This window comes from Bos indicus, chromosome 5 (genome assembly GCF_029378745.1).
Source record: "Bos indicus isolate NIAB-ARS_2022 breed Sahiwal x Tharparkar chromosome 5, NIAB-ARS_B.indTharparkar_mat_pri_1.0, whole genome shotgun sequence".
Lineage (NCBI taxonomy): Eukaryota > Metazoa > Chordata > Mammalia > Artiodactyla > Bovidae > Bos > Bos indicus.
The window spans coordinates 95,203,447-95,216,111 of record NC_091764.1 but is presented as its reverse complement, the minus strand read 5'-3'; the positions used below and the strand labels follow the sequence as shown (position 1 = coordinate 95,216,111).

At 45.3% G+C, this 12,665-nt stretch overlaps 1 protein-coding gene across 1 annotated transcript in view; it reads right to left on the bottom strand.

Annotated features, from left to right (window-relative positions):
* Positions 1-4,289: 4,289 nt before the first annotated feature.
* GUCY2C (guanylate cyclase 2C) overlaps positions 4,290-12,665 on the bottom strand; it is a 68,123-nt gene continuing 59,747 nt past the window's right edge. Inside the window, exons 23-27 of the mRNA XM_019961517.2 lie at positions 11,296-11,470; positions 8,909-9,007; positions 8,068-8,162; positions 6,469-6,545; positions 4,290-4,947 (exon numbers count right to left, since the gene is read on the bottom strand). Coding sequence (XP_019817076.2) covers positions 4,773-4,947; positions 6,469-6,545; positions 8,068-8,162; positions 8,909-9,007; positions 11,296-11,470 — 621 coding nt within the window. The 3' untranslated portion in view covers positions 4,290-4,772. The remainder of the gene's footprint in view (positions 4,948-6,468; positions 6,546-8,067; positions 8,163-8,908; positions 9,008-11,295; positions 11,471-12,665) is intronic.

The window sequence follows — 12,665 nt, the reverse complement described above, 5'->3', positions numbered from 1 at the left end:
TTTAAATACGTCATGCCACTCCCTTCTGGCCTGCAAAGTCTCTGCAGAAAAACCAGTTGTTAGCCTTATGGGGCTACCTTACACGTGACTCTTGGTTTTTCTCTTGCTGCCTTTAAAATTCTCTTTAACTTTTGTCATTTTAATTAAGAGATGTCTCTGTATGGGTCTCTTTGGGCTCATTTTGCTTGATGACTCTGTGTTTCCAGTACCTGGAAATCTATGTCCTTCCTCAGGTTGAGAGAGAGTTTTCAGCCACAATTTTATTAAGTACACTTTCTATCTCTTGCTCACTCGTCTCTCCTTCTGGGGCCCCTATATTGCTAATGTTGGTAAGATTGATGTTGTCCTAGAAGTACTGAGGCTGTTCTTATCTATCCTCTTTTTAAATTTGTTTTTCTTTTTGTATTCTGAGTGGATGATTTCCATTATTCAGTCTTCTAGGTCACTTATGTGTTCTTCTGTATCAACTAATCTGCTGTTAATTCCTTCCGGTGTATTTTTCATTTTAGCTATTGTATTCTTCAGCAATGACTGGTTCCTTTTTATATTTTCCAGTTTCTTGTCAAAAATTTCACGCTATTCGTCTATTCTTTCCCCAGGTTTCAGTTAGCATTCTTACTACAGATGCTTTGAACTCTTTATCTGGTAACTTATTTATCTCTGCTTCATTTGGGTTTCTTTTTGTTGTTGTTCTTGTTCTTTCATTTTAAACAAATTCCTCTGTCTTCTCAATTTAACTTTCTCTGCCCCATGCAATTAGGTGAAACAGTTACCTGTTATGGTCTTGAAGGCCAGTCTTTGTGTAAAGCATCCTGAGCAGTCTTCGGCGCCCAGTGGTTCTGCTGGGAGAGCTGGATCTGAAGTGAGCATGTCTTCCCCTTGGTGTGCTGGCAGCCTCCACCTCGGTGGGAGGTGAGGCCAGAGCTGGAGTCGCTTAAGCCAGAGCCAGGGACAAACTGGAGCTTCTCCTATGATCAATGGCTGTTATCACCCTGACAGAGGTGGAGATGGGGCCCAAGAGGCTGTAGCAGGAGCCCTGAGGGAGTTGAGTTTCTCCCCGATATGTGATTTGTCGTGATGTGGTTTCTACCTTGGTGTGCATCATAGCCAGGGCCTGAGGCCCTGCTTGGTGCTTCACTTTTGTGCTGGTTTCACCTTTTCCCTGATACACGTGACTTGGTTAGAGGCTGGATCAGGGTCCGAGGGGCTATTGCCACACTACTCAGCTGGTTTTGCTCTCATTAGTTATGGTGGTCTCCACCCTGGAGCTAATTCCACTCCTCCCAAGTGTGGGCAGGGAGGCGCATGCCGACAATGGCTGCCTCAGTCTCCCTCAGAGGCAGAGGCAGGGACCAAGCTGGCTTCATTCCCCTAAGTGTATGCATGCTCATGGGCAATGGTAGCCTCCACCCTAGTGCGGGTTAGCTCTAAGACCCTCTCTTCCCACTCTGTCTGCTCCTTCTGAGCTTGGAGCTCCCCCAGGTCCCATCCTACCTTTTCCCAGCAGTCCTCTTCTCCAACTGCTTTGGGCTACTCTTCCTTGGTTTAGTCTGATCCCATTTGTTTTTCTTTCAGAACTGACTCATAATTTCTATTTCACTAAGGATATTCTTTCCTGTTTCCCAATTCTTTATATAAAACTTTTCTGTCATTTTGGGGGCATGAAGTGGGAGTGGGCGATTAAAACTTGCACCAAATGTGGCATTATAATCTAGTCTGATTATAATCAGATCAGTATTGATCATTGGAGCTGGATCTCAGTGTATTATTCTCCACATCTAAATTCTCCTTTAGGAGACTGGCTACATAAATTATCTTGGGAAAGTATTAAACTCGCCTCTAATTATCTTCTGGATCTATCTACCAAATTCCAAGAAATATGGAAAATACAACAAATTAAATAAAACCGTGTGTAATCAATCAGCTAAATTCATTAAGGAATTATGTAGGAAAAATGACTCAATTTCAACAAATCAATGTCATAGGAAAAAAGTGTGTACGGGTGAAGCAGTATAGGTTAAGAGACAAGAGGGACATTTCAAGCACATGCAAACATGGACCTTTTTGGATCCAGCTTTGAACAGACCAATTAAAAAAATTTTTTTGAAACAATCAGGGAAATCATTTAATAAATATAAAGCTATTATTAATTAATATTAAGGAATTATCATTCATTTCATTGGATATGATAAGGGTATTTTAGTTATGTTTTTAAAAATTCATTAAATAAAAAAAATGCTTATCTGCTAGAACAGGGGTAAGCAAAAAAAAAACATGTGCTTAGTCACTCAGTCATGTCTGATTCTTTGCAACCCCATGGACTGTAACCTGCCAGGCTCCTCTGTCCATGGTGATTCTCCAAGCAGAAATACTGGAATAGGTTACCATACCCTCCTCCACGGGATCTTCCCGACCAAGGAATCGATACCAGGTCTCCTGCATTGCAGGCGGATTCTTTACTGTCTGAGTCACCAGGGAAGCAAACGATAGTCACAAATAAAAATAAACTTTGATTGGAACACATTCTACCCACTGCCATTGTCTATGGATGCGTTCCTGATATGACAGCAGAGATGAGTAGCTGCGATGGAGACGGGGCAGCCTGCACAACATAAACTATTTACTATCTGGCCCTTTACAGAAGCTGTTTGTCAACTGGCTAGTAGGGGAGAGGAATAAACAAGTAGTTTGAGATAAACCGACATATACTACTATATATAAAATAGATAAATGACAAGGATCTATGGCACAGGGAACCATATTCAATATCTTGTAGCAACCTACAATGGCAAAGATCTGAAAAAGAATACATATATATATGATACCTAATCACTTTGCTGTACACCTGAAACTAACACAACATTGTAAATCAACTATACTTCAACTGAAAACATCATTATAGCAACTCCTTGAGGTGGATATTATGAAGGCTGATTTATTAATGAAACATTAGGGGCTTGGACACATTAATTAATTTATAGCTAGGAAAAAGCAAAGAATTTGCCTGGTACTGTCCTTAGTCACTGTCATCACTGATATGACATATCCACACTGTTAAGTGGACAAGCCAAGGCCACACATCTGTTTAAAGGTCAAGAAATATTTCACGAGCATGTAGAGTCTATAAAAGAACACGAACACTGGCGCCTTCAGCTGAGAAGCTTTTCATCAATCTCTTCCCTAGTGGCTCAGCTGGTAAAGAATCCACCTGGAATGTAGGAGACCTGGGTTTGATCCCTGGGTTAGGAAGATCCCCTGGAGAAGGGAACAGCTACCCACTCTGGTATTCTGGCTTGCAGAATTCCTTGGACTGTATAGTCCATGGGGTCGCAAAGAGTCTGACATGACTGAGTGGCTTTCACTTCATTTCATGAGCCTTAAAAGACTGATTTTCTGGTCGGGCTTAGAGTTGCTAAGTTTGCCTGTTTGTCAAGGTAGATGTTTGGTCTTCACACCCATTTATCACTTTACATTTCTCTCTCCTGTAAAATTCAAGGCTTGGTAGAGACCATACCTATGCCATGTACACTAAGCCCAGCTCCTGGAATAAGAAGAGCAGCTCAAATATGTTTCCTGAATGAATGACCAAAAACATCCACATCACAACCTCATCCCTGAGTGTCAAGTCTCCTTGTGCTGGACGCAGAGGCACAAACAGATCATAAAGCTCCAGGCACCAAGAAAGACTCTTGCTGCACATTAAGTGCTCAGCCTGTACACCAGAAGATCATTTATTATTGTTTGAGAGTCTGCTTTTCTAGGTGACGGAGAAGATGTAACCTACTTCTTAACCTCTAGAGTGGTTTTCGTGGCAGAGGCCTGGGGAGGCATACTCTGGTTGGAGCAATTGTTTTAGTTGTGAAGGTCAATGCCGGGGTGTGACATGCCCGTTCTTGTCTGTGCTGATATTAGTCTACTCAACCTGGCTCTGTCCTTTTCCAGAGATTTCAAGCGAATGAATCATGCTTGGCTGCCATTAAAAGGGGAACGAGATAACTGCTGGATGTGAGGGGGGATATTTGCAGAGTCTGGAGTAAGGTGTCTTTACAGATAGACAGGATGTGAATTTAGCACCTGAAGAGCCCCTATGGTAGAGAACTAGACACAAAATCCCCCCATGCACACAGGTGATGCTGAATGTCAAGGTTTGGACCTCTGAGCAATAATGCTAGCTTTGCCCTTCTTCAGTGCAGGGGTATTAAGTAAGTTTTTCAACCAGCACAAGGCAATGGCTGGTGCATTCCAGGAAAATGGGTGCAAGAGAGAGAAACACATCCACAGATCCAAGAAATGTTTAACTTTTATTCCTGCCTCATATACAGCATATTGTCTGCCAAAATTAGAAGTTAAATATAATTTAATGGAGATAAAATACTGAAAATATCATTGGGACAATTAAAAAAAATGTTATCATGAATACAGAAAGAAAAAGAGCCAGTAAACAAAGCTGAAACAGGTGAAATAAGAACAAAATCTCTCCAGCTCTGAGATAGTGCATATTCATTTCTCTTCTTTCCCAGGTTGAAATTCCCTGGAGCAGCTATTGAGATCAGGCCGCAGAGTAGAAGGTAATTATTGCACTGAGAGTGTACGTGATTCACGGAAGCAAGCCTATGTCCCAGACAGGGAAGCCGAGGTTATTGGAGACTGCATCTAAGTCTTCTTCTGCTTTACTGAGGTCTCAGAGAAGCGGAAGCTTCAGGACACTTGTGGTCATTGCCCCAGGTGTGGCCAGACTTAGTCTTGCCTGAGTCCTTAGCTCTTACAGAGGTTTAAAAATGGGTGCTCTCATTGTCTGCGGTGTTCAGCTGCAAATACTCCAGGGTGCCCTTCTTGTAGCTGGCCACCCGGGTTGGTTTTCGGTTCCTTATCCCCAAGGCCTGTCTTTTCTGTAAAGAGCTGGCGATCATGTCAGCGAACTCAGCTTGCAAGCGCTGTTGATTCTCCCTGGAGAGACAGAGTATGGAGGGAAAAGGGAACTTCTCAGCCATTCAAATAGACTAGCCCTCAGCTCCAGAACCGCCTGTTTCATTCACTGATATCTTGTTGAATGCCTACTCTGTGCTGCACGCAGGAAGTCCAGAGAACACAGAACGACCCTTGGCTTCCACCGATGAGCCTAAAGAACGGTCACCCTTGCTCTGTGTAGTTGTAGGGAAAGCAGAATATATTTCAAGCAGGAAATTATATTTCGATTTCCAAGTGAGACACCACAATGTGGAATTCAGAGGTGAGGTTAGGTTTACACATACCACTGGAGCGAGAGGAACAGAAGCCAAGAGGGTGCTAAGCCCTAGTGTGTGTGCTACGTAGCTTCAGTCGTGTCCGACTCTTTGCGACCCCATGGACAGTAGCCTGCCAGACTCCTCTGTCCATGGGGTTCTCCAGGCAACAATACTGGAGTGGATAGCCATTTCCTACTCCAGGGGATCTTCCTGACCAGGGATCGAACCCGCATCTCTTATGTCTCCTGCATTGGCAGGCAGTGCCACCTGGGAAGGCCACTGAAGTGTCAGTCGCTCTACTAACACTTGGAGAGTTGTGTTCTACTCTTTGCAACCCCATGGACTGTAGCCTGCCAGGGTCCTCTGTCCCTGGAATTCTCCAGGCAAGAATACTGGAGTGGATTGCCATTCCCTTCTCCAGGGGCGCTTTCTGACCCAGGGATCAAACCTGGGTCTCCTGCATTGCAGGCAGATTCTTTACCATCTGAGTCACCAGTCTCCACAAAACTCTGAAACGTGGTCCCACACTTTCCTAGGAATGTGAGTCTTGTCTGGGGAGGGCTCTGAATGAGTGGAGGGTTTTAAGAGATTAGGATGGACCTGGGGTGCTCTTAGTAAGGTGCCAGGTCCCCCCATGCCATACGGATGGTCTGCATTGTTTTGGCATCTCTATGGTGTTGCCATCTGTCTGGGTCCCGCATCCAGGTGTCTGCACGACAGGGTTTCTCTACCACAGCAAAAGCCATTCCAATGGCCACATGACTCACTGCAGTGGCCCAAATGCAACTGGAAGACCATTTGAGTCACCTTTAGGGAAACTGAAACCGGTTAATTAGACCTGCAGCCTGTTTTACTCATCTCAGGGAGAACACACTCCGTGTGGAGATCCCAAACCACAGTCCTGGTGCTGGGAGTTCCTGTTTCATCAGGTGACTCAGCAGAGAGCTGAGAGCAGGGGTGGAAATGCACTGGTCTCTTGTCCCTAGGGTGCTCTACTCTTGACCACATGTGCAGGGGGTGAGCCCTAAACTTTCCTCTGGTCTCCTGAGCGAGCCTGAAACACTCCAGCAGCCAGAGAAGGGGGTTTCCAAGCCTTTCAATGTGTGTTGTCTCTCACCTTGGATTCAATGCCTCATTGCCACTGGCAAAGCCCTCGCCAACAGTTAAACTGCCTGCACACAGTATAAGATACAAAGCCAAGACCTCCACTTCCCGGCTCCTCCCCGCCCAGCCAGCAGCTTACGCGGTTGGAGGGGTCGGCAGGTTGTACTCCTGGTCCTTCACCCCGGTCAGCCAGTAGGTGGTCTCAGTTCCTCTCCCCTAGAGAGACAAGAAAGGTGTGGACCGTGGAGGCCAACAAGGCAGTCGGCTCTAACCCACCGTTCTGACAAGTATCAGCTTCCAAGAGACGTTTCCCCTCTGAGTTTGTCATCAGAGCCTATATTTCAATACAGCACCTGTTCCTGGTATCATCTGTGTTATCTCCAGACCAATCTCTATTTCTAAGCATCTTCAAAAAAGTATCTCATCCACCAGACTTTTTTTTTTTCAAACTAGAATTTTCTTTTATTCCCCAGAAGACATTTCCAAATATCACCTTAGCAACAGCACAAAAACTCTAAATGAAGAAGGAAGAAAATTCATTTATGATCCTGCTACTCCAATGAATCCAACTGGTTTCACAGCTGGAAATGTCACATTTTATTCTGGCCGTTTTTGCCACGAAACTTTTGCCACAGTTTCCCCACCTGAAGTGTGTAAATTACAAACACACGTGCCTCATAATAAACACTCACTAACTGACATTTGCTGGGTACATCTGCAGGCTGTAAAATAAATGGCAGCAACAGGAAATTCAGTTTTTGGCTGTAGGTTGTGTTTGAAAAGCAGACTGGATAGTTATATTTTTAAAAACCACTCATTCAAAAAAAATTAGTGATTTGGGGCTGTGTTTGGACTGAAATATTTGAACTTCCCAAGTGGCGCCAATGGTAAAGAACCTGCTTGCCAATGGAGGATATGCAAGAGGCTTGAGTTCAATCCCAGGGTTCAATCCCCGGAAGTAGGAAATGGCAACCCACTCCAGTATTCTTGCCTAGAAAACCCCACCGACAGAGGAACCCGGCGGGTTACAGTCATGGGGTCGCAGAGCCAGACACCACTGAGCCCATACGCCTAACCACTTGCACTGTAATAATCCACACACCACTTCTGTTTTGGAGGGAACACTGCAGAGAATGTGCTCACAGAGAATTAAAATAGCCAGTGTGTTGTGCAGACACAACTACCTATAGGAGGCTCTTTCAAGCTGCTGTCAGTGTAAGGGCCAGTGCTGCTATGGCTGGTGGAGGCAGATGGTCTTAGCCGATCACTGGCTTCAGATCTGTTGTGAGTTTGGTCACCTTCAACAGACAGCCTTCGGGCCACCTGGTGGCTCCGAAAGGCGGTTGCTCTAAATGTGTGGGATGGCAAGGCATGTCTAGAACAGGGACTCCCACTCTTCTCTATGCATCACAGTCACTTGATTTAAATACAGATCTCTGATCTATACCCAGAGAGAGTTGGACTCAGCAGGTCTGGTGGGGCGTCTGTGCTCAACTGCTAAGTCATGTCCAACTCTTTGCAATCCTGTGAACTGTAGCCCGCCAGAGTCCTCTGTCCATGGGATTTTCCAGGCAAGAATACTGGAGTGGGTTGCCATGCCCTCCTCCAGGGGATCTTCCCAACCCAGGAATCGAACCCACGTCTCTTATGTCCCATGCATTGGCAGGCAGGTTCTTTACCACTAGCGCCACCCGGTGGCGCTATTAGGTGGCACTATTAATCTCTATGGGTTCCTTACCTTTAAGTAGGTTTCTCCTCTTACTTCATAGAGAAACTGGCACTCCGTCCTCTTCAGGATGGCTATGGTGGAGCCGCTGACATGGATTCTCAAGGCTGGAAATGCAAAATAGATCAATGAAAACCGTGTCCGTTTTGAACGCTATCATAGGCCCCGTTTGTTTCCCCTTGAGCCAGAATATTTATTATGGGTGCTCTTGACAGCTTAGACATTGTCATAAAAAAAAAAAAAAAAACAACTTTAGAATAGCATCGGTGAGATGAGAACTATTACCAGACACGGGGAGAGGGTCTGGTGCTGGTTTTCAGGGTCCTGAGTAAGGAGGCTCTCTAGATTAAGCCCTGGAGCTTCTCATTCCAGCTCAGAGAGGGGAGCCCCGGGGCCTGGGTTTGGATTTTACTTTGTGGTGCTGAGCTAAAAAGCTGAAATTTGGTTTGGGGTCTCCATGTAAATGGCAACCCACTCCAGTATTCTTGCCTGGAGAATTCCATGGACCAAGGAGCCTGGTGGGCTATAGTCCGTGGGGTTGCAAAGAGTTGGAATAAACAGCTAACACTTTCTCTTTTACATGGATCTAAGAGTATTCCAGGTAGAGCATGCCTGAATGCACTGCAAACGAACCCAGACTAATAACAGTCAAACTGAGCCATAAAGGAAGAAAAAAATTATGATCAGTAAATGGCAATATGTAGCAAGGACTGGACTGACCCAGGCTCACAGTCAGTCAATGTGAAGAGTCATGCTTCACCTCACTGGCAGTATTATGCATTTTTATCCTACAGTTCCCCTTGGTTGGGAGACAGAATCTTTGTCCTCTATGAAAAGTCCTCTCCTTTCTTACGGAGGCCAGTGGATTCCATCCGAGAGGCTGTGTTGACTGTATCTCCGAACAGGCAATAACGAGGCATCTTGATCCCCACGACTCCAGCAGCGCAGGGACCTGTGAGGGACAGAAAGCAAGAAGGTGGAGGCCACGGAAGTCATAGAGTGGTGTTAAGGTGGGTGAGCCCTCTTCTCAAGATCACAACGCTCAATGCCTCATTAGATGGGAGAAGTGGTTTAAGGGGTAAAATGAGCTGTGACCTTGGCTCTAACTGAATGTATTTGTTAGGGGATAGCATCATTATCCAAATCACACTTTCAGGAAGTGTTTTGCTCTAGCATAGAAAAGCACATTTTCAAGAAACAAGAAGACATTTTGAGATCAGCATGCAAAGGTGAAAAATGTTCCTTAATACATTACACAGAAGGCTCTCAAGAAGAATGGAGACCATCTCACCACCACCTTGCTGTGCCAGCCACACAGCCCAGAGCTCGGAACCATTGGTGGGCATAGTGCACTTGAAGGCTCAATGGCCCGTCTGTTTTATTTTTGGGCTTCCTTGGTAGCTCAGCTGGTAAAGAATCTGCCTGCAATGCAGGAGACCCCCAGTTCGATTTCTGGGTCGAGAAGAACCCCTGAAGAAGGGATAGGCTACCCTCTCCACTATTCTTGGGCTTCGCTGGTGGCTCAGACAGCAAAGAATCTGCCTGCAATGTGGGAGACCTGGGTTTGACCCTGGGTTGGGACGATCCCCTGGAGAAGGGTATGGCAACCCCTCTAGTACTCTTTGCCCGGAGAATCCTCATGGACAGAGGACTCTGGCAAACTGCAGTCCATGAGGTTGCAAAGAGTCCCACATGACTGAGTGGCTAAGCATGGCACAGCGCAGCATTTTAGGAATTTGTGGCCTGATGATGGAAGACCCAGATGACAAGGACTTGGAATCTTATTCCCTGCGCTTTTCATGTACCACGTGAATACAGCAGGAAAGGGGAGCCTACAACACAAGGATACCCCAAAAGGCAGAACAAAAGCCAAGGCCAGATGATGCACAGGGGCATATTAGATCGGGAAGAAGGGCTGCTCAAGCAAGTATTTGTGTGGAAAGACTGAATGCAAGGAGTTAAAATTTGTAGAAGTTAAAGATTAACTCAGAAACTGCAAAACCAGGTTTTGTGTAGAGGCAACTACTGATTTTCTGGTTTGTTTATCAGGTTTTGATCTATATGAGTTTCTTTATAGATTTGTCCTTTGAACACTGTGTTTACAGACACTGAAAAAATAGAACATTAAGTTGTACATTGCTTATGTACACTCGAAAAAAAAAATACTGAGTAATGAATCTTCCCTGTTAGACTCAATGCAAAAATACAAAACAGAAACAAACAGAAGCAGCAGCAGCTACTTGATTAGATCTCTGAGGAAGCTAAAATATGACACAGATAAACTTATCTACAAAACATATTCACAGACATAGAGAAAAGACTTGTGGTTACCAGGGGGTAAGGGAGGGAGGGATTGGGAGTTTGAGATTAGCAGATGCAAGCTATTTTATATATATGTATAACCAAATCACTCTGCTGTACACCAGAAACTAACACAATATTGTAAATCAGCTACACTCCAATTTTTTTAAAAAAGTCTCTAAAACTTCTCAATCACATCAGAAAGATAATAAAATCCATTTAAAATACTGTAGTATTTTACTGAAAAAAAATTTACAGAAGTCAGAGATGGGGAGAGGGAGGGAATGGGGAAGAGATAAATAGTAAACATGCTGCGCTGTGCTTAGTCGCTCATTTGCGTCCAACTTTGGAGAAGGAAATGGCAACCTGCTCCAGTGTTCTTGCCTGGAGAATCCCAGGGACGGCGGAGCCTGATGAGCTGCCGTCTATGAGGTCGCACAGAGTCGGACACGGCTGAAATGACTTAGCAGCAGCAGCAGCTTTGCTACCACATAGAATGTAGCCTGCCAGGCTCCTCTGTCCATGGGGATTCTCCAGGCAAGCATACTGGAGTGGGTTGCCATGCCCTCCTCCAGGGGATCTTCCCAACTCAGGGATGGAAGGCAAGTCTCCTGCATTGCAGGCGGATTCTTTACCATCTGAGCCACCAGGGAATAGGGTGACTTAAATAGGAGGTCTGGAGCTTGTTATTTCAGTTTGTGGTTGGTGTTTATCATTCCATGAGTGCTGTCGTGACTGTTGTTTCCTAGAACTCTCCAGACACTTATTATAGGTCTAATTATGTCAGGATGTGTAACTGGACCTCGTATTTGGCAGGCGGATTCAAGAGTAAGCCTCAAGTGAAAACTGATCTCGTCTGAGGATCCTTCAACCTTTCTAATTTAGTTGGTGTGCAGAGGGACACATGGTTCCCGACTGCTACAGTGCTCAGCTGCGTACCAGAGTGAATTCCAATTCGAATCCATATTGGGAGGCCAGGAAGATGCTCCAGCTCAAAGGTCCCCACGAAGCTGAGGAGGTCCAAGGCCATCTTGGCAATGTCTATTGCATGCCGGTTGCCGTTTCTCTTAGGCAAACCGCTGGCCACCATGTAGGCATCACCAATGGTTTCCACCTGTGGAAGTAGTTTCTCATCAGTGAATCTGTCCCTTCTAAAGGCACCAGAAAGTAAACAGAAGCAGTTCATTGCACATCAAATTCAGAAATGTTCGAGAACTCATATGCGCATTGCCCTGCACACTTATGCTGGGACTAGTTCAAGACCAGTACTATGCTAATTTCTTCAGGGTTTTTATAGCTTAGTTAGGATGTGGTGTGTGCATGCTCAGCCATGTCCAATTCTCTGTGACCCTATGGACTGTAGCCTGCCAGGCTGTGTGGTTGAAATTTTCCATGAAATTTCCAAGCAAGAATACGGGAGCAGATTGTCATTTCCTTCTCTAGAGGATCTTCCCGACCCAAGGATCAAACCCGCATCACCTGCGTCTCCTGCATGGGCAGGCAGATTCTTTACCACTTCGCCACCTAGAAAGCCATAGCCTAGTTAAAAAGTTGATAAAACAACTATAAAGGATTTTAACTGAGTGAAGTACTTTATAATAATGTAAGTCATGCAGATATGGTGACAATTCTATAGTGTTGAAACAATCTGAATGGCTTTATGGAATTTTAGGAAACCATCTCTAATTACCAGAAAAGTCATGTTTAGCACTTTACTTTTCAAAAACCATTTGATAAAAAAAATAATTGTAGGTTCCTCTAAGACATAAAGGGGCTTCCTGGTGGCTCAGGTGGTAAAAAATCTGCCTGCAAGGCAGAAGACCTGGGTTTGACCCCTGGGTTGGGAAGATCTCCTGGAGAAGGGCATGGAAAGCCACTCCAGTATTCTTGCCTGGAGAGTCCCATGGACAGAGGAGGCTGGTGGATTACAGTCCTGCTGCTGCTGCTGCTAAGTCACTTCAGTCATGTCTGACTCTGTGCAATCCCATAGACAGCAGCCCACCAGGGTCCCCCGTCCCTGGGATTCTCCAGGCAAGAACACTGGAGTGGGTTGCCATTTCCTTCTCCAATGCAGGAAAGTGAAAAGTGAAAGTGAAGTCGCTCAGTCGTGTCCGACTCTGTGCAACCCCATAGACGGCAGCCCACCAAGCTCCTCCATTCATGGGATTTTTCAGGCAAGAGTACTGGAGTGGGGTGCCATTGCCTTCTTCAGGGCTACAGTCCACAGGGTTGCAAAGAGTGGGATATGAGTGAGCGATTTTCGTTTTCACTTCACTAAAGACATAATACACATTCTTGTACCGGATGCT